Source organism: Patella vulgata, chromosome 8 (assembly GCF_932274485.2).
Source record: "Patella vulgata chromosome 8, xgPatVulg1.2, whole genome shotgun sequence".
NCBI lineage: Eukaryota > Metazoa > Mollusca > Gastropoda > Patellidae > Patella > Patella vulgata.
The window spans coordinates 53,936,679-53,959,133 of record NC_065886.2 but is presented as its reverse complement, the minus strand read 5'-3'; the positions used below and the strand labels follow the sequence as shown (position 1 = coordinate 53,959,133).

Genomic DNA, 22,455 nt, shown 5'->3' with positions numbered 1-22,455 from the left:
TTTATTACATAGTAGGACTATATATCGATATTTTAAGAAATTTGAAACCAATATATCAAGAAAATATTGATTATTTTTGGGTAAACAAACATCAGTTTAAGGGTGTAGGACTTGATTCTTTGAAACATTAAGATGAAGAAAATGGTTCTAGAAGCACATTACTGTAATATGAATGTATATAAAGTGATTTATATTAAATTTAAAAAAAAAATTATTATGATTTCTAAGTCTGCTTAGTCCACTCCATTCTACACATTTTTGAATCATTATATTAATATTTTTTAATTTTGAATCACTACAGGGCTGGGACTTACAGCGCAGTGGATGTTTACGATTAGCCCCCGGATCCATTCACTTAATTTGAATTGTTCGTTTGTTTGTGATTTCTGCGTATTGTGTCTTGTCCGTATATTTGGTTTTTTTTATCCATTCACTTAATTTGAATTGTTCGTTTGTTTGTGATTTCTGCGTATTGTGTCTTGTCCGTATATTTGGTTTTTTTTATGTAAATTATGTGTGGTGCAGTCCCCTCTGCAATTACTATTAAATAATAATATATCAATTTTCTTTTTTTGCTGTTGAAATTTCAGAATAGGGTATCTTATTATTCCACAATGATATTGAACCAACAGTTTTATCAAGACTGATAACCAAAAACCTTAAATATTTTTATTTTACAAAATGAAATGGATGATGAAAGTCGTGTTTATGATATGGACAAATATAATTACAATATGTCTGTAAATTAAAGATACATTATGTAAGATTTAGATAAAGAGCTGACCATTCTTGCTATAATAGCTCAAAAATAGATAATGTAAAATGAAAATATTGAAAATTTCATCCAAATTACTTCACGTCTGCATAGTTGTAACCACGGCACTGGTATATTCAAGACTTAGCAGCCTCACTTTTCCATTTTTAAATTAAGTTTTTAAATGGCGAACTGTTCTCATTTAGTTAAACTCTCGAGTATCCGATGCCTTCGAAAGTTGATTACGATCTTGTTTTGTTAATAAATGTCTAATTAATAGTTTATATAACATTTCAGGCCCAAAGAAAGACCTGTAATAGGCAGATTTAGCTCTTGAATAATGTATGTTTAATAGATACAACATATCATATAGTATTTATCTTCTGTAGTCTCTATCTCGACTTCTCCGTCGTTCTCTATCTCTCTTGTCATTTCTATAATTGTCTCTACGATCATTTTCACCATATTTAGAGGAATAATTTCTTTGAGGAGATCCAGATCGATCTCTCTTATTTTTCCTATAGCGATCTCCATCAGCCGAATGAGACCGAGATCGAGATCGTGAACGAGATCGCTTTCGTTGTTTAGCTTTCTCTTTATGCTTATTTTTCTTCTTGTGGCGTTTTTTCTCACGATCTGAATCAGAATCAGAATGAGTATCTTTCTTTTTATTCTTTTTCCCTTTTTTGTGCTGCTTTGAACTGCTTTTATCATCATCATCATTCTCAAATACTAAATCGTAACCGTGAGATTTCCGAGACTGATCTTTGAGAACGTATTTTGATGGAATGTCACCCTTTTTATCATCAAATTTATCCAGTTTGCCTGATTTTCGTAATTTTGAAACAGACTGACTGAAATCCACATGAATTCTTCGATCATCAATTAACACGTTGTCCATTTTGAAATAAGCATTTTCACAAGATGCTGTGCTTTCAAACTCAATAAAAGCATACTGAAGTGATTCTCCAGTCTTTTGGTCCTTGATCACATCACAGCTATTTATTTTACCAAATCGAGAAAATATCATTTCCAAATCTTCACCTGAAATACATGTAGAAAAATGAAAAACAAAAATAGAATTTAGGTGAAATCTTGTTGAAACGTTGCAGTGAAATAAACCATAGTAATTGTTATCCATAAATAGTGTGTTATTCGATTATGTTCCAATTACTAAATGCCATTCAAAGAATTAAGTTTCAAATATTAGTAAAAAATCTTCATGCATACCTATAACAATTTTATATATTTAAAAGTTGCCCCTGTGTTGGCGTATGTAGAGAGAAATGGGGGTTTAGTGTCAACTCGACACAAACTAGGTCATTTCGGGACTATATATGCGTAAATTTTTATATCAATAATTCGCTTGCGCGTAGGGGTCTTTAGCAGTGGGAGGAAACCGGAGGACCCTGGAGAAAACCCACGAGGTTGGACAGTCGACACTACCCCCCCCCACTCCTTGTCACGTACAACCGGAGAATTGAAACCACGCCAGTTGACTCATTGACAGACTTATTATGATACAGCGCGCACCTGCAAACCATTCAGCCATTTCCCCACCCCCCTCTTCCCCTCCAATGGCCCAGAGAGTTGATTATTGGTTTGTCATATTAACAAAAGTTTAGATAATACAACATGTAAAGCCAAATAAAAAAGACATACAATAGGCAGATTTAGCTCTTGTATAATACATCTTTAAGGGTTACAATGTTTAAATGACCTTTTATTTCTTCCAAGCTTTGATGCCTTTTAAAAGTAATCAGTCAATAAATTGAATTTTTACCTGTTGTGACTGGGTTTAATTTACAAACAAATAGAACATTATCATCTGGTGCTACATCAGCAGCAGGAAGGTCACCAACCATTTCTAATATTTGAGCATTGGCCTTTTCTTCTTTCTCTTCTAACATTTCTTTTATTTCTTCTTCTGTTCTACCCTTGGTATCATCAATTTCTTCATCTGCTCCTGTTCAAAAAGATAAGACATTAAGGTTAAATATATTGTGTTCAGATTATGGGCTGTGGGTAAAATATAACATTAAAACTACCCCTAGCATAGGAGTTGGAGTTCTAATCAATAAATTTTCTTGAACAATGCCATAAAGATTTTATTCCACCTCATCTGTTTATCATTGAGCAAATTAGTGCTAAGTTACATGTTCCATGGAATCGCTTTTTTGCAACTTAGATAACATTTTGCATATATACCTGTAATTTCTGTACACGTATGTTTTTGTTTTTTGCATTTTTTTTTATCACATGTCCAATTTATGTCATAAATTATGAAGTTTACTTGCATTAATAGACCCTTATGCCAATAGAATGTGTTTACACTGAGGATGTACTGACACTGCTTCTCAATGTGAACACATTAACTAAGACATTGCATTGCCTATGTATACAGATGTATAGGGCCTACCACTACCATATGTTATACTGCCTGATGCTTTTCAGATTATGGCATTTATGTTGTTACAAAATTTACACTTCAATTAATGTAATTCATTTTAAATAAATGAAATGAAATAGGGTTTAACGTTCTACTGTTCTGCTCCAAACTGGGCTAATGAAGACGGCTTATGCCATACAGTATGCTATGAGGGACATTTTGCCCGGACAGCGTCACTGCGCCCTACACTCATTTTAAATAATATTAATATCATATCAAAAATAACCCTACACTACAGGTAATAAAAGAACTAAAAATTTGTATGATTTGTCAATAACGGAATTTGAGAGTTAAAACTTTAAAACATTTATATCTCATTAACAGCTCTGCAGATTTGTCTTTAATTTTGGATAGGCTACAATATAACTTGAATATTATCAAATCACATCAAATCTAAAATCCTATAAATGTATTTTATAACCAATCGATAACCATAACACACTAATTTCTTTGAAATCGTGACAAAGGAAATAAAAAAAACAACATATAGAACATGTACCTATCCTATCGCTACTCAACATTTCTTTCGTTGGTTCTGGGGATCTGTCAGGTATCTGAAGGCCTGGTGGATCATCAAATGGGTCATCCAAAATAATAGTATGATAGATTCTGATGTCTCGGTATGGTCGATGATCTTCATCACAATACACTTCATTTATTTTTTTCAAAACATCTAATCCTTCCACAACCTCACCGAAGACAGAGTGGACATTATCTAAGTAATCAAGATTTTCTCCAAGAGTTATAAAAAACTGTGAGCCATGCTTGCCGTCACCGTTGTTAACCATTGAAACTAATCCTGATTGCTTATGTTTGATTCTTGGGGCAGCTTCCATATCAAAGTATCTAGCTTGTTCTCCATATAAAACAGCAAAGACAGACTCTCCTCCTTTGCCGGTGCCAGTTGGGTCTCCAGTTTGAGCAACCAAATTACTCTGGACGGAATGGAAGAGCGAGAAGTTATAATATTTAATTTTGCAAAGTTTCAGGAAATTTTTACTACAGTTAGGCCTTTCATCAGTAAAAAGATCGACAGTTATTGACCCCACTGATGTTTCGATTATAACTGACATGTTTGTTTGTAGATTTTTGCAATTATTATAGAAATAATGTAATTTTTATAAACACATTTTTCTCAAAATGCAGTTTTGACGTCCATTACCGGAAATCTCATACAGCCGTTTAGGCCATTTACAAGCTACTTCCGGATAGTGTATTTTGAAACATATTTAGACAATAAATACCATTTTGTTGGAATAAAGTATGATTTTGATTTATACAAATCTCGCTTCCGATTCTATCTAAGCTGTGTGAGTGATACAAGATTGCCGTCATAATCCAGACTTGATTTGTTGATGCTTTAAGCGGCAAAGAATAACAGCAATGGCAGACGATGGAGATCATGTGGCTTCAAAAGAAGATACCAGTTCAAAGAAAGACAATTTGAATACCAATAACGCATCTGTTAAAGATGTAGGAGATCCAGAATTAGACCAACTACTTGATAGTATGTATATATGAATCTTTGATTAAATGTTTGTCACTATAACTTGGGATCAACGTGACATTCAGGGTGGACAAATCATGAAATGACGAAATGTTTAAAATAAATAAATCTAATCATCACAGATCTGTACTTTGTACTACAACTAAAGCCAATTTTTAAAAAAAAAAAAACTTGACCTCTATTGGTACAGATTGAGATAACATCATGACGTTAAATTTACATAAAAATGGTCGGTCCGTTTTAAGGATGTAAATGGCTACCTGGGGTTAATTAATGTGTCACGGTTCGATTGCACTGCTTAAAATGAACTGATTCAAAAAATTACTGCCTAACCGATATTCGTTTTCATATCATGCCTGACCTTCAAACCCTGGAATGGTAGCCACAACATAGTTTTCTTTCACTAAAGACCACATAAATACTTCATATAGCACTTGTCATTTGTAATGTAGCACAGGAAGCTATAAGGTCTTTAGATTCCCTCTCGAAGTTTTGTAGGTCTATACGTTATTAGCACTTGCTCCCAAGCATAAGATTGATGTATGTGTATGTTTTGTATACTGTTCTTAATGGACGTAATATGCAAATAAAAAAATTGAAGTTGAAGGAAACAAAACAGTTTGATGTGATGAAATAATATTAAAATATAGTAACATTGTTTATTATATTATCACCCGAGCGTGCCATGCTGTGGGTCAAATGAAATAGGGTTTTTAAACCACCCTACTTTTCTGCTTCGACAGGGCTAATGAAGACGGACATATGCCATACAATGTGCTATGAGGGGAAATTTTGCCCGGACAGTGGCACTATGGCCTACTCTTATATCGAATTCCAACTGCCAAGGGATCTTTTACGTGCATGGCAATGTGTACACAGGACCTTGGTTTTCCATCCCATCCAAACGACTAGACAGCTGTCCTTGTCAGACCCTCTATCCTGCACCACTGACAAGGGGAAACCATGAACTTTCTTTTCTAACATCGGGGGCAAAAACATCAAGATTGAATGAATGAATAAATAGAATTTGTACTGACAGTTAACTTAAAAACTGTATAATAATAATATTATAAATTTAAACATGTATCACCAAGTCTTCCTGTGGTGCAACAAATATTTTAATAGAAATGTTTTATTAAATGTGTGAATAAATCGGTTAACTGGTTGCAGTTGGATTTTAATGACCAATTAACGGTTCTAATAATATTTGAACTGTTACATCCATAGTCAGTTTACCATCATTTACATTCAATCGTTTCTGTTTTTACTGTAATTTCTAATTAGTTATGTTAGGCAAATGGCATCTTTGGCATCTGGTTATTCCAGTCTTACATGTAAATATTGGATATCAAAAGCCCACCTTTTTTCATGGTAAGATAACAACCAATAAATCTTGTTTGCAATTTCGAAGACTCTGGATGATATTGAGTTGGCGACTTGCCTCCATAAAAGAGGCATTATGTAAGATTTAGGTAAAGAGCTGGCCGTTTTCTCACTATAAAAGTTCAAAAATAGATCATGCAAAATGAATATAGACCTACATTGATTGTTTATTATCATAGCCATGGGACTTGTATATTCCTTGCTCAGCCTCGCTTCTCCATTTCTAAATAAAATCATTAAATGGCTGAACCATTGTAATCTACATCGAGAGTTTATTATGGTCTAGATAGGTTAATTAATGTCTAATTAATAATTTATATAATATTTCAGGCCTAAAGAAAGACCTGAAATAGGCAGATTTAGCTCTTGCATAATGCCTGTTTAAACGAACATCATTTTCAGACGTAAATCTAATGTCAAATTATGATTAGCAAAGTGATGTAAATATAACCAACCATTTAAACTTTTAAAACAATTTAGTATTTGGGGTTGATTTAATCATCCCCTTATCTTTTATTTTTAGGTGCACTAGAAGATTTTGACAAACAGGCAACACCAGAAGTAAAAAAAGATGAGTCCAATCAATCAACACGGTCAGCATCGGTATGTACACATTACATTTGTTTTATGTTAAGTTGAGGTGTGGAGAAATTAAAAACATTTACTCTACTCAAAATATTACTAGACATATATTGATTGGCTTATTGATGAAATGATTTACATGGGCCTCTCACAGATGTTTTAAATACAGTGAAAACAAAACTTAATATCTAACTAAATGGAATTTCAAATAAAGAATTTAAAGGGCAATTATGGGAGATCAGATAAAGACTAGGCAGTTCTTACGATAATAGTTAGAAAATAGATAACGTACATAGAATATATGCTGGAAATTTCAGTCAAATTTCTCCACTCTGAACCGAGATATTAGCTTTTGAATTTTAGGCTAGCCTTGATCATCATTATTAAAATCGATATGATAATAAAACAAAGTCTTGATTATTCATTTTTACGTTTAATTATCCTTCACAAAATGTATTCCAATCTGCTAAATATCGCAGGCTAGCGATGGCATCAAGAGTTAATTATGGCCTGGATAAGTTAATTAATGTCTAATTAATAATTTATATAACATTTCAGGTCTAGGCAGATTTAGCTCTTGCATAATATAATGTATGTTTAATTCAGCTTTTTAGTGAAATTTGAATATTTCTTTCTGATATTTGGACACCTAGAACAAATTGAAGACACCTCCAACAAGATAAAAGAATTTTAGGCAACTGTTTACAATATCTAATTCTGTGCCTTTTATTTATTTCTGCTAGGATGGAGCAGGTCCTGCAGCTTCAGAAGAGGCAATGGCTGACGAATTTTCAGAGCAAATGGCTGCTCAGTTTGAAGAAGCGATGAAAGCTTTTATGTCCCAAGATCCTAGTATGGTACAACAGTTAGAAAAACTATCAGAAGTGGCTGGTAAAGCCGGTTGGTATTTAATTGTTGTTTTTTCATAGTGTGTAACATGGATACCACACTTCTTGTTTGGTGAAAGATCTTTTAGCTTTGTTGCTTTGAAATTATGGAATAAGTTACCTTCTGAGGTTAAAGATTCCCCTTCCTTGCCTGTTTTTAAGAAAAATTTAAAGACCCATCTTTTTAAAAGCCATTTTAATTGTTAAATGCTTAAACATTTCAGAGTCTGAATACTGTATTTTATTCTAATTGTGCAATGTTGATAGATGTTTCCTTGGTTTCTTTTAAATCTTATTCTTGAAATGTTTTATATACCTTAGAGTTGTTATGGTTTTTGATTCATGGTATTTTTTATATACCGGTATATACTTTTATTTTGTACTTTAACTTATGCTCATTATTTACAGAATAAAAGGTATAATGTGTAAAACATGCGAAATAAATATTTACATTTTTAAAAAAAAAAAACTACCGAAATTCTGTATTATAATTGCCTATAGTGAATGATGAACAAATGTTAAAAACTGATCAGAGTACTTTTGACACAGGGAGTTGGATGGCCAAATGGTTAACATGTGCGCGCTGTATCATAGGTCTGTCATTGAGTCAACTAGCGTGGTTTTGATTTCACGGTTGTACGTGACAAGGAGTAGGGTCACCTGTTCAACCTCGTGGGTTTTCTCCGGGTCCGCCGGTTTCCTCCCACTGCTAAAGACCCCTACGCGCAAGCAAGTTATTGAAATAAAATTGAACCATATGTTAGTCCCGAAATGAACTACTTTGTGTCTCTCTCTCAAAATAATATCTATTTTGTTTTAGGGGAGTCTGCTGAGGCTCAGCAAGAGTTTGCCACCACATTATCACAGACATTGTCTGGTCTAGCACAAAATGCAGAAGGTTTACAGGTGGGTTTTAACTTTTTGAGAATGCATACGATCAATTTGATTTATTGTTTGTAGGAAATATAACTTTCAAGATATATTCCCACAAATGTTTGGGGGTGGGGGGTGGAATGGCTGAATGGTTAGTGCGTGCGCCTTGGATCATAAGGTGTGACAAGGAGTAGGGTCGCTGTCCAACCTCATGGGTTTTCTCCGGGTCCTCCGGTTTCCTCAAACTGATAAGAGACCCCTACTCACAAGCAAATTATTGAAATAAAATTGAACCATGTGTTAGTCCCGAAATGACCTAGTTTGTGTCGAGTGGACGTTAAACCCCACCTGTCTCTTTACTACATTGGATGCATGATTTGAGATTCTCGTACATAGAGTTTATAACTTTAAATACTTAACAGTTTATTGTAGCACCATGGGTCTTTTGTCTGACGTGGAGAGCGTACATTGTCAAACCGGTCGCCACATCCTACGTAGAACCCATGCATCTTTTCTTACTACATATTTCTGTAGCCTTGTGATCGTCTAGAATTTGTCTCTAGCTGTCTTTACTTCTGCTTCACGTTGTGTATTTACTTCTCACAGTTTCTTAAGACGTCTGTCTTACCAGGAATAACAATGCGACAGTTTGCTTCTACATATTTTATATATATATATATAGCTGAATACAGGTATACAAGCATAGCAAAAATTACAATACTATATAGCTAAAACCACTTCTCCACCCTATCCAGCCTCTCGGCTGTCTAGGAACTCAGATGTACCCTCGATCTCTGGAATCTAATGCAAGTCTGTCTTACAAAGTTCCCCGGTTTCTCTTATAACCATATGAATATCACACACAATCAAGTGTGATCATGGCCCTGAACTTGTGTAATTAACGATATGATTGGTTACTTTAAGCTAAATCCTGGTGGTAAATGAGTGACATAAATAACTCTTTTTTATGTGTCAACTGTCAATTACAGACTAAGTTGATTTAGTGCACACTATATATGTGAATATGTTTGAAATAACTAACTTGCCAAAGATATTAATTAATGAAATATAAAGACATCTTATTTCAAGAGCAAAAATTCTAGCAATATTATTACATTATGTCGTTTTTTTAGAAGCACATATTTTAAAATACATGTATGATACAAGCCATGGCTAAAGTCTACATATAAAGCAGTAAAATCTACCATTTTTTCTTAGATAAGTATTTTTGGATTAAAAATGTGGTATACTATGCTAAAACCTTTTCTGAAACCAGCTTGCGCTTCTTGTTCACACCAAGTTGCTATTGATGTCAGGAGTTTGTTTAATTTATTTTAGGAAGAAATGTCGGAGGAGGATTTAAATCAAGCGTTTGCTAATATGGGTGTTGGTGCAATGGGTGCTAGTGATGGACAAGAAGGTCCAGATTATTTTCCCATGATGCAGGGAATGATGCAGATGTTATTATCTAAAGAAGTTTTATATCCGTCATTAAAAGAAATTTCTTCAAAGGTAAAATTGAGAAAACCTAATTTATTATCTTGATTTATTTTAAAAGGTAGGACCGAGAAAACCTGTTTTATTATCTGGATTTATTTTAAGAGTATTATTCTTAATTTTGTTTTATTTTTAGTACCGAGTCGAGTGGTTCTGTGTAAAGTGGTGGACACACTATCGGAATGATTCAGCCGAATCAATCGGCGTCGAAATTCGCCTAGTTTGTCCACTGTCATTCGGCCGAATGATTCACCCAAATCAAACATGTTTGATACATTCAGCCAAATTATATTCGCCGAAGCATTCACCCAAGTCACATGATTGTTTGAAGACATGGTCGTCGCCATGTTTAATCATGTGACGTGATGCAATTGACTGGTGCATCACAGCGTGGGATTCACCTAGCATGTCCACCCATTAGGCCAAATAAAATTTGGCGCCAATTGATTCAGCTAATGTGTCCACCACTTTACTGCACGTTAGGTCTTTGAAATATATTATGTATTTATAACCTTATGGATTCCAGGACACTTGGATTTAAATGAAGTACTAGAAAATGACACAGTGTCCAAAAAGATAACACACATAAACAAATTTTGAAATTTCTTAGTCTTTCTCTGACAAGAACAATATGGCCATGCCATTCTTTCCAAAAGTTCAAAGTTTTAGAATTGAGCATGTGGTTTTATTTTAGTATCCGAAATGGTTAGATGAAAATAAAGATAAAATAGAGGAAGAAGATCGGAACAGATTTAATAAACAGCATACATTAATGGTAGAAATTTGTAGCCATTATGAAACCGAACAAGAAACAGATTCTGATGATGTCAAGCGGGAACGATTTGAAAACTTGATGACCATCATGCAACAGGTGTGTATTTGTTGATTTCTTAAGATGACAGGGTTACAGGGTTAGGGTTAGGGCAGTTTGGTATAACCATGGTCTGTAAACATGGCTATCTATGATATTTATCGAGACATGTAATTAAAGATTTTAGTCAATGAAATAAATAAACTTATGTCACACTTCATTCTTGTATTAAAACACTGCATTCTTCACCCGTGAATTGGCAAAGACTATTATACTTGTTCACGGCATGTCGTAAAATTAATATTGACTGATGTGACTACAGTTTCTATCCTTTAAAATTTGTTCCAATCATCAGGAAAAGTATATTTGTTACAAAACAAGTATGACCAGGAACCGAAAATGATGTTTTTGTTGCCCTCCTGGAATTGCGACATATCAAAAATAAAAGCTGGTCAATCGAAATGCATTTGTCCAAGGAACATGTATGCCAAGTTTCATTTCGATCGTACTTGAATTGGTGAGCCTTAGGCTTTTTTTGAAGAGGGTTCCCCTCCCCCCTCCCACAAAAATAAAGAAGAACATGGAGAGTTATTCTTAGAGTCCAGTTTCTGGTCCATAAAGGATATGTTATTAGACACCTTGCCTTGTGAGTTATGCTTAGGGCCCAGATTCTGGTCCAAAACGTAAATCTTGTGAGACACTGCTAGTGAAACTAATTCTTCTACTACCTACAAATTTATACAAGCTGACATTTTATGTTGATGTTCACCGTTCATCGCTCAGAGTATTTGAGATTTCTGAGAAGTCCTAAAAGCAACCCTATCGAAACTTAACCATGTGTATTAAGATCAAAACATTTAAGACATCCTTCATAGTTTTTTCAACCTTTTGGGATTGAACAGTTAGGCCATGGATCGTATAATACATGGACTAGTTACGAGAAGCAATACCGTTCAATGTATGCCACATGAGACTTCACGCGAAAAAAACGTGAGAAATGTCAGTAGCAAGATCACTTAAGGTCCATGGTTTGGCTATAAGTGAAATGAAATGGGGTTTAACATCCTACTGTTCTGCTCCAACTGGGCTAATGAAGACGAAAATACTCCACATGCTATGAGGAAAATTTTGCCCGGGCAGCAGCAATATAGCCTACTCTGATATCGAATTCCAACTGCCAGCAGATCTTTCACGTGCACGCCAATGTATAGCCTACATGGGTCCTCAGTTTTTCGTCCCATCCAAACAACTAGACAGCCGTTCTTGTCAGGCCCTCCGTCCTGCACCATTGACAAGAGGTTAGGCTACATTGCTATAAGGAGAAATTCAGATTTATGTGTAAAATTATTATGGAGTTATTACACCTATTAAGAGGAATAAGAGTTATTCCTAAAAGTTTTGCAGGGTTATTGCCCCAGTCATCAAAACCTTGTAAAGTTTTACAGGGTTATTGCCCCTGTCATCAGAACCTTGTAAAGTTTTACAGGGTTATTGCCCCTGTCATCAGAACCATGTAAAGTTTTACAGGGTTATTGCCCCTGTCATCAAAACCTTGTAAAGTTTTACAGGGTTATTGCCCCTGTCATCAAAACCTTGTAAAGTTTTACAGGGTTATTGCCCCTGTCATCAGAACCTTGTAAAGTTTTACAGGGTTATTGCCCCTGTCATCAAAACCTTGTAAATTTTTACAGGGTTATTGCCCCTGTCATCAAAACCTTGTAAATTTTTACAGGGTTATTGCCCCTGTCATCAGAACCTTGTAAAGTTTTACTGGGTGATTGCCCCTGTCATCAAAACATTGTAAAGTTTTACAGGGTTATTGCCCCTGTCATCAAAACCTTGTAAAGTTTTACAGGGTTATTGCCCCTGTCATCAAAACCTTGTAAAGTTTTACAGGGTTATTGCTCCTGTCATCAGAACCTTGTAAATTTTTACAGGGTTATTGCCCCTGTCATCAGAACCTTGTAAAGTTTTACAGGGTTATTGTCCTAGTCATCAAAACCTTGTAAAGTTTTACAGGGTTATTGCCCCTGTCATCAAAACCTTGTAAAGTTTTACAGGGTTCATCAAAACCTTGTAAAGTTTTACAGGGTTATTGCCCCTGTCATCAGAACCTTGTAAAGTTTTACAGGGTTATTGCCCCTGTCATCAGAACCATGTAAAGTTTTACAGGGTTATTGCCCCTGTCATCAAAACCTTGTAAAGTTTTACAGGGTTATTGCCCCTGTTATCAGAACCTTGTAAAGTTTTACAGGGTTATTGCCTCTGTCATCAAAACCTTGTAAAGTTGTACAGTCATAGTTTTATCTACTACTATAAATATAAACAAAAATATTGAAAAAATCTTAAAAATCAATTTTACCTTTCACTTTCAAAATTTTCTTTTAAATAAAAGCTTTTTGAAAAGAAAAACCCCAAAAGAAATGTGTGTTTGTTGTTTGAGACAGATTATTGTGTTTTACAATATAAAACTAATAACTTAGGAGAGACAAGATTGTTTTATATTCATTCCTTTGTTTCATTCAATACTTTGTTCTTGTTATCTTTATAAGATATTTATAAAACATGTCTGGCTCTTGTAGACATTGGTTGAACTGAACAAAGAAACATCTTAAATCTGAAAATTAATTTATATACAATACTTTTACAGATGCAGGAATTAGGCCAGCCTCCTAAAGATATAGTTGGGGATATGGTAAGTTTTCCTTTATAAATATGATCTTGTATAAAACATATTATTATTATTCCTGCGGGGTTGGATGGTCGAATGGTTAGCACGTGCGTGCTGTATCATAAGGCCTGTCATTGAGTCAACTGGCGTAGTTTCAATTCCCCAGTTGTACGTTGCAAGGAGTAGGGTTGCCTGTCCAACCTCGTGGGGTTTCTCCGGGTCCTCCGGTTTCCATCCACTGCTAAAGACCCCTACGCGCAAGCGAATTATTGAAAAGTTAACCACAGACACTTTGATTCTAATAGAATTGGTAAATAGTTTCATTACATCACGGGGGGGGGGGGGGGGTTGGATGGCTGAATGGTTAGCGTGCGCGCGCTGTATCATAAAGTCTGTCATTGAGTCGACTGGCGTGGTTTCGAATCCCCGGTTGTACGTGACAAGGAGTAGGGTCGCCTGTCCAACCTCGTGGGTTTTCTCCGGGTCCTCCGGTTTCCTCCGACTGCTAAAGACCCCTACGCGCAAGCGAATTATTGAAATAAAATTAAACCATATGTTAGTCACGAAATGACCTAGTTTGTGTCGAGTGGATGTTAAACCCCATTTCTCTCTTTCTCTCTATTATTATTCCATAATTTTTATGGTGCAGGCTAATTCCAGGATAAAGTTTTCCTATGTGTGTTACAGTGGGGGGGGGGGGGTAACATTCATTCGACACAAACTAGGTCATTTTGGGATCAACATATGGATCAATTTTATTTCAATAATTCGCTTGCGCATAGGGGTCTTTAGCATGTGATTATGGAAGAAATGATAACGATATGGATACACATTTTTTGACACAATAACCCCTGCTTCTGAATGTTAAAAATTGGTGTAGATGTTCATTAGGTGAATATCTTGACTGACTTTGGTTATGAGCATTTTCTGCTTCGACTTAATGGAGAGGGAGAAAAGGGGTTTACCGTCCACTCGACACAAACTAGGTCATTTTGGGACTAATATATGGTTTAATTTTATTTTATTACGTGTAGGGGTCTTTAGCAGTGGGAGGACCTGGAGAAAACCAACTCCTTGTCGAAGAATCTAAATCATACCACAGACACTTTGATTCTAATAGAATTGGTAAATAGTTTCATTACATCACGGTCTTAACTAAGTTTCATAATGAACATTTCTGTTCTGGTTAAGCTGTGATTAACAATTTGATCATTTGTAAAGAGTATTTTATATTTTATTTCAGGCACCAGGTTTAGAATTTGATGAGAATGGATTACCGAAACTCCCTGGAATGGCTTCTTCATGTTCAATCATGTGAAAATACATGTTATGATGTACGTTCCAATACTTGTCTGAATTCCTGGTTTCATCAGATCTTAGACTTTGTAATGGTAATAACCATTATCAACAAATCTATGATCTGTGATAGTTCACTTTCGGTTGCTATTAGTTACATGTTTTCTAAATAGCTTGAAATCTTTTAAAATAAAATTAAAATGTTTTTGACTTTATTTGTGTATGCATTTATAACTTATTAAAGATGGCAGATCATATAACAGGCTATTGATACTATGGTAATAGTACACATCTTTAACTATTCCATGCATTAACTAAAATATATCAAACAAAATTCCAGAATTATTGATAAACCATTAATATACATGTACCTTTTTTTCGCTTGAGGAGTTGGATGGCCGAATGTTTAGCATGGGCGAGTTGTATCATAAGATCTGCTATCGAGTCTACTGGCGTGGTTTCAATTCCCTGGCTGTACGTGACCAACCTCGTGGGTTTTTTCTGGGTCCTAATTGAAATGAAAACTGAACAATATGTTAGTCCCGAAATGACCTAGTGGATGTTATACCCATTTCTCTCTCCAAAATAATGAAACCAATAATAATTTCAAGTTCTGTGAAGCATTATAATATTGAGTTTTTTTTATAATTGATTTTAGAGATGTGTGAGTGTTAGTGTTGACTGAATGTGTGCATATGGTTAATATAGCTAGCATGTTTTAATGTTTGCAAGATTCTTGTTAAATTATGTATTAATTTGATTGTAAATTATGGCATTTAAACAATTAGTTATACATATAAAGGAATAATTTTGTATTTATAATTTTCAGAATTTATTTTATAATTATTATTACTAATTGTGATTGCTTAAAACATTGATTAAAACTTTCAATAGTAGAACCATTTTATTTATCTTTTATATCATCTTTTCATTTGCCAAATGCCCAAATGGTTTGGATGGCCAAATAGTTAGCACGTGCGTGCTGTATCATAAGGTCTGTCATTGAGTCAACTGGCATGGTTTTGATTCACCACCTCAAAATATCTGGTTTTGATGACAAGGTACTAAACTTGAAATATAATTGATGAGCAAAACAATAGCAAGAAGTAAACATTGGAAAATCTGTGACCCCAAAACAACTTATATATAGGCCTTAATATCTTTATATAATCCATGTTGTTAAAGTGATAACAAGTATTTGATGACATGGGCAACTGAGGTATGACTTACGGCGTGCCAAAATATAGATATCATTTACAGTATGGCTAGGGTCATGATCAGCACCCAGTCATCGGAATGGAACGGAAAACTAAGGTCTGTGCAACTTTTGGGTTTCTGGTAAATTGTATAGTGATTAGACAAAAACGCCTGTCAACTAATGAACACTTATTCACAAATTATTTGAGGAGGGGGGTGGTGGAATATGCCAGAAAGTTTGAAAAAGAACCCACTATAATTGTGCCATTAGCCCCCCGCCGACGTTTAGCACCCGGTTTTTACAGTCCTGTGATAAATCATTTTCATTGATCCTTTAATAATAAAAAAAACAAAAACCTTTTTAACATCAGATTTAAATTTCAAAGACAGGATAATTAAATTGACAACATGGAACATGCAGGCGGACTGGGGCGACGACAATATTCGGATTAAATTGTAAAACAGACGTACAAAACTCTATCCTGGAACTAAGTTCAATTTCACGTTATATCAAATTGAAATTTCATGTTACAAAGTTAAATGGTTGAGCTTTGTTCAACTAAATAAAACAAAAGATGCTCCGTCAGGTCTCATAATGAGGTTGGCCTTAAATTGCATTCCGATGTCTAGCGATTGTGCACTTTGTAGTCACGTGATATCCTCTTCCGTTTTCTTTATTGGGTAAGAAAAGAGAGGAGGCGGTAGATGTTTTGAAGTTCACATTCATTGAATTAGACTTTTATTCTTCGTATTTCTTCAGAAGTTCTTGTCATCTATGTGGATGAAATGTCTCATTTTAATTTTGAGAAAACAGTTAACGAATTAACAAGACTGGATGGGCCATTGCAGAAAGCTCCATTGATGAGATGGCAGAGGAAAGCAAAAGAAGCCGATTTACGACTGACGATGCCATCGGCTTCCGGCGATATTTCTTGCGTTTTATCCCCATCAAAGCCAAGATCTGCTAAAACCCCAGCAACTCCATTGAGTGCTAAATTGTCATGTCACACATTTACGCCATGTAAAACACCAAAATCAGCTGCATTAACAAAAACTCCGCGTAAAACTCCAATGAAAAGTTATGGGGATAGGTTCATCCCGAATCGATCAACAACAAATTTTGAAATGGGTCATTATGCATTGACACGCAAGAAGGAAAGCACAGTTGTAAACGAGGAGGACGACGAAAGTGATGTTTATCAACAACTTTTGAACAGTGCTCTAACAAATGGGGTAGATCCAAACAAAGCTAAAATCCTTTCATATAAAGGCAAAGCCCCACCCCAAGCCGAAGGTATTTCTAACAATCTGAAAGTTTTGTACAGCTCTGTTAAATGTTCTGGTCCAAAAGTTAATCCTACACGACAAGTGCCTAAAGTGCCAGAACGTATCTTGGATGCGCCAGATCTAAGAGATGATTATTATTTAAATTTGCTCGATTGGTCCCACAGAAATCTACTGTTGGTTGCGCTGGGTAATGCGGTGTATCTATGGAACGCCACTGAAGGCAGTATTTCTCAGCTATGCGAGTTACCGTATGCGGATGACTATTTTTCGAGCATTCGTTGTATTGAAAAGGGGGATTATGTAGCCCTGGGCACTAGCTCTGGAAGTGTGATGCTTTTTGACATTGGCACCGAAAAACACATCAGAACAATGTCTGGTCATGCAGCGAGAGTAGGCGCGTTAGATTGGAACACCTTCATTCTGTCGAGCGGTTCGCGTTGTGGCGCAATACACCACCACGATGTTCGTGTTGCAGAACATCACGTGGGAACCCTGTCTAGTCATACCCAGGAAGTTTGCGGTTTGAAGTGGTCACCCGATAAAAGATACCTTGCCAGTGGGGCGAATGACAATATGCTATATATTTGGAATGCGACACTCGGACATGACATCAAACCCTTGTATTCACTTAGTGAACATCAGTCTTCTGTCAAAGCCATATCCTGGTGTTCTTGGCAACCATCTTTGTTAGCAAGTGGTGGTGGATTAGCTGATCGTTACATCAGATTCTGGAATATGAGCACAGGTACGTGTCTTAATGCAGTCAACACCCATTCACAGGTGTGTTCCATTCTATGGTCTAAGGAACACCGAGAACTCATTTCTGGACATGGCTATTCACAAAATCAACTGAGCTTATGGAAATACCCTTCCATGTCAAAGGTCGCAGATTTAATGGGTCATTCAGCAAGAATTCTCTATATGGCATTGTCTCCAGATGGTACAACAGTGGCCAGTGCAGGTGCAGATGAGACAATTAGATTATGGAAATGTTTTGAAAACATAAAGCAAGCGAAAGCTCCTGCAAAAACCTCTGGTGAAACGTCCACTCTGAGCATATTAAAGAAAATCCGATGAGAAAATGAAGGACTTATACTTGAGGAGACTAGCTTCAGTATTAACCTGTGTATAAATGTGTTTCGGTCATTAAAGCTTATCTAATAAAAGAGAAAACTACTTTAGTGGAATCTTTAATGGTAGATTCGTGAGAGATATTGATATTTTCTTAATAGTCTTCAAGTTTTGTTATATATATATATATATATATCTCTCCCTCTCTTTGTTAATCTTTCTTTCATATACCATGTGCTATTTCCAATTGTAAATATCTTTTTATAAATGAGTCCAAAATATTCTATGTCCTTTTCTGTTTTTCACTATTATTCTTGTGTGATCATATCCTCAATAAAGTTAACTCGATTACTGATTATGTTTATATATATTTTACCAGTTTTGATTGATAAATTTTGGAATTAATAAATCAATTAGGTGTACTTTCATTAGTTTATAAAGGCTTTGTTGTTTAACTCTTGCCTCTCTATGAATTCATGATATTCATGTGAATGTTTTAATGAATATAAGCTAGCTCTCTATAAGCTAACTCTTCATTAATTTGTTATTCATGTAAATGCTTGAATTATTATAAGCTAGCTCTCTATTAATTCATGATATTCATGTAAATGCTTGAATGAACATAAGTTAGCTCTCCATTGATGATATTCTTGTAAAAGCTTGAATGAATATAGCTAGCTCTCTATTAATCGATGATATTCATGCAGATGCTTGAATGAATATAAGTTAGCTCTCTATTAATTGATGTTATTTATGTAAATGCTTGAATGAATGAAAGTTTAAAGATTAATAAATTTAGATTGATGTATGTTCTGTACATAATGTATAATAATATTGTAAAGAATGTGTGAATGTCTGTTTTTAGGGTTGTGTACATGTTTGTGTTGACTAAGACATCTAAACCAGAACACAGGAAATCCCCACCATAATGAAATCCGAAATAATGAAATGTTAGTTTGTATTTGAACAATGACATAAATATGTCCTCATTTATATCATTTTATTTAAATTGTGATAAAAATAGAATACTATAATTTTCATGTAGAGTGATATCTTTGTTTAATGAGGCTAAGATACCACTGATGTAATAAGCAATCTAAATTGTATTTGGGTAATTTTCATGTGCACTAAAGCCTTTGTTCTGTACTGTTTTAAATATGTGGTGTTTTCATATGTGTATCATTTTTCATGGAATAAAATATTTATAAAACACAGTCTAGACAGTGATATAGTTTTTCCATAATTATAATATTACTTGAGGGAATTTTATTTTTATTCAAGAATAGGAAATAGAAAGCTAAAAATCGTAATTTGATAAACTTAATAAATATGAATTGTAATTGATGAAAACATTGAATTATGTGTAAAACATAAAATAATGTTGATAAAGATTTGTTTAATCTGAAGACATTCACTTTCTGAATTTTATATCAATTAAGTCTTCTATTGATGGTCAAGTACAGGTGCATGCGTGTTATCCGTCTTCTATTGATGGTCAAGTACAGAGGCATGTGTGTTATCCGTCTTCTCAGTGTTCCCAATGTCTAAAGCCCTTTTGCAATAGAATAGTCATATATACACGCATGAATTGTCTCCCTTGACACATCAGTTCCTCAAGGTCATCTGGGCCAGGGGGAATAGATGGCCGAATGGTCAGCGCGCGGCGTGGTTTCAATTGCACCCCTACGCGCAAGCTAATGATTGAAATAAAATTGAAGCATATTATGTTAGTCCCGAAATGACCTGGTTTGTGTCGAGTAGACATCTTATTATTTTAACGTATTCCTTCATGATCAGTGGCCTGGTTAATTACCCCGCGCCTCATTCACTGAGCCCCCGTGTCCCCGATTTGTGTAAGACGCATAAAGGTTGTGGGTGTAAAATCAACTGAGACCATTTCTGTGAATAAAATATTGTTTATAAAAAAAAAATAAAAAAAATAGCTGATGTAAGAATTGTTTGACTTGGCCCAATATTTGTTAATAAAGTTTTTTTTTTTTTTTTTAACTTTCGTGTGGCATGTTTGGGCTTTAAACGTGGATAATATACTATTTGTTACGGAACTGGTGCACTTAATATTAGCTTTGTAAAGTTTTGAATAAATAGCCCATAACTCACAGAAATCGATTCTTTACGCTTGAAGTTATAAATGATCGATTTTTAAGTTAGTACCATTAACGGTTTAAGTAGTGAGTGGAAGTGAAGAGGAATAGATATACTATTGGAATGACCTTGAATAGCTATGTTATTAACCCAAATTAAAACACACAATTAAAGGCTGGATCTGTTAAGGCCAACTTAATTACACCACCCAACGTCACATTTGAATTAAATTATCATGACATTTTTCAGCGACTCTGTCTCAGACGAGTTATTTGCCGCTGAATTTGATTGGAACATGAACATAATAAGACTTGAAAGATAATAGCTTTACTTTAAAGAGATTTGCCACGTAATTACAGACGCATGTGCTTATAAACCCATGCATTGTAAAATTTGTTCGCGTCGGCAGGGGACTTTAATTGGGCAGCTAATTGTAAAAATACTCCAAATCTGGATGGAGGGTTGGATGGCCGAATGGTTAGCACGTGCGCGCTGTATCCTACGGTTTGTCATTGAGTCAACTGGCGGGGGACTTTAATTGGGCAGCTAATTGTAAAAATACTCCAAATCTGGATGGAGGGTTGGATGGCCGAATGGTTAGCACGTGCGCGCTGTATCCTACGGTTTGTCATTGAGTCGGGGATCACGTGGCTAAGTGGGTAAGACGTTAAACTCCATTTCATTTCATTTCATTTCATTTGTCATTTAGTCAACTGGCCTGGTTTCGACTCTCTGGTTGTACGTGACAAGAAGTAGGGTCGCCTGTCCAACCTCGTGGGTTCTCTCCGGGTCCTCCGGTTTCCTCCCACTGATAAAGACCCCTACGCGGAAGCGAATTATTGAAATAAAATTGAACCATGTGTTAGTCCCGAAATGACCTAGTTTGTGTCGAGTGGACGTTAAACCCCATTTCTCTCCCTCCCTCTCCAAATCTCGACACACAGACTAAAATTTGCATGGGTGTTCTTCGTTTAGGGTCATTTATTAGCAAAATCCCGTTAGCCACTTGAATTTCCAAGATGGTTATCTTTTACGCAAAATGTGAATTATATAAAGTTTGTGGACATTTCTAGAGCCACCCATTTTTTTTCGATTAAGATAAAAACTTAAAATATGTTTTAAAGGTCAATAAAATAGAGAATTTGGTGTGACTCTATCGCAAAAAAATGATATTTCGGTGTCACTCGGCAAACCTCAGCAGATTTATTACCTTACATCTAGCCTCGGCTGTGTGACGAGGTCCGCCATTGAAACTACTTTCAAGTTCCCTGCATGATTACCAACGGCGTTGCCCATGACGACGCCTTTGAAGAATGTTTTATCATACAAAGATTTCAAAGTCTGAAGCTGTTTTTGTCTAAAGTTTATCCAATTTTCTTTAGACAAGGACAAGTTTGCACTGAAAATTCTACACACTCTTCGAACAAGGCAATTGTAAGAAGTTCTTTCTAAAAGCGGCAAGTTTTCCGAATAAGTAAACCGGCGCCGCATCGCAATTGTATAGGCGTATGTACATATCACTTACCATCATACAGCCGAGGCTAGATGTATGATACCGGAATCTGCCGAGGTTTGCCGAGTGATTTCGGTGTCTGAAAGGCGGCCATCTTGAAAATGGTCGCCATCTTGGATTTTCCAATGGCTAATGAGCTTTTTCAAAAGAATAGTTCCCAGGGAGTATTTGTTCCAATTTGAACGATTTCCACGATTTTCTGCAGTTAGCTGTTCGACTCTGGCATGTTGGTGCTTTAAACATGAACAATATATTGTTTGTTACGGAACTGGTGCACTTAATATCAATTTTGTAAAGTTCTGAAAAAGTAGCACACAACGTACAAAAACATCGATTTTCTGCTTTTGAGACCGTATATAAAATAAATATTTGTCATAAATAAATAAATATTAAGTTAAAAAATAATTAAAATCGATCAGGACCATTGGAAGTTTATAATATTTTCTAATGATTTTTAACGCCGCTATCTTTATACGCCCCAGGTAGTCTGTTCTAAACGAAAAACAACTGTATCTTAAGGAGTGGCAGTTCTTACTATAATAGTTAAAAACTACATAATGTAAAGGGAATTTGC

The 22,455-nt window shown here is 35.2% G+C and overlaps 3 protein-coding genes across 3 annotated transcripts; 2 read left to right on the top strand and 1 right to left on the bottom strand.

Moving 5' to 3' along the window:
- Positions 1-61: 61 nt before the first annotated feature.
- On the bottom strand, positions 62-4,377 carry LOC126829956 (peptidyl-prolyl cis-trans isomerase-like 4). Its single transcript, XM_050560157.2, has 3 exons — positions 3,703-4,377; positions 2,538-2,720; positions 62-1,798 (listed from the first exon to the last, which is right to left on the bottom strand). The coding sequence occupies exons 1-3, from the start codon at positions 4,274-4,276 to the stop codon at positions 1,131-1,133; spliced, it is 1,425 nt and encodes a 474-aa protein (XP_050416114.1). The 5' UTR covers positions 4,277-4,377; the 3' UTR covers positions 62-1,130.
- A 172-nt stretch (positions 4,378-4,549) lies between these two features.
- Positions 4,550-15,612, top strand: LOC126829966 (peroxisomal biogenesis factor 19). The gene is made up of 8 exons (XM_050560167.2): positions 4,550-4,710; positions 6,617-6,696; positions 7,419-7,575; positions 8,383-8,468; positions 9,774-9,947; positions 10,627-10,803; positions 13,394-13,438; positions 14,658-15,612. Exons 1-8 carry the CDS (start codon positions 4,587-4,589, stop codon positions 14,730-14,732), a joined length of 918 nt encoding a protein of 305 aa, XP_050416124.1. The 5' UTR covers positions 4,550-4,586; the 3' UTR covers positions 14,733-15,612.
- A 982-nt stretch (positions 15,613-16,594) lies between these two features.
- Positions 16,595-18,772, top strand: LOC126829954 (cell division cycle protein 20 homolog). The gene has a single exon (XM_050560155.2). It carries the CDS (start codon positions 16,694-16,696, stop codon positions 18,269-18,271), a length of 1,578 nt encoding a protein of 525 aa, XP_050416112.1. The 5' UTR covers positions 16,595-16,693; the 3' UTR covers positions 18,272-18,772.
- Positions 18,773-22,455: the final 3,683 nt, after the last annotated feature.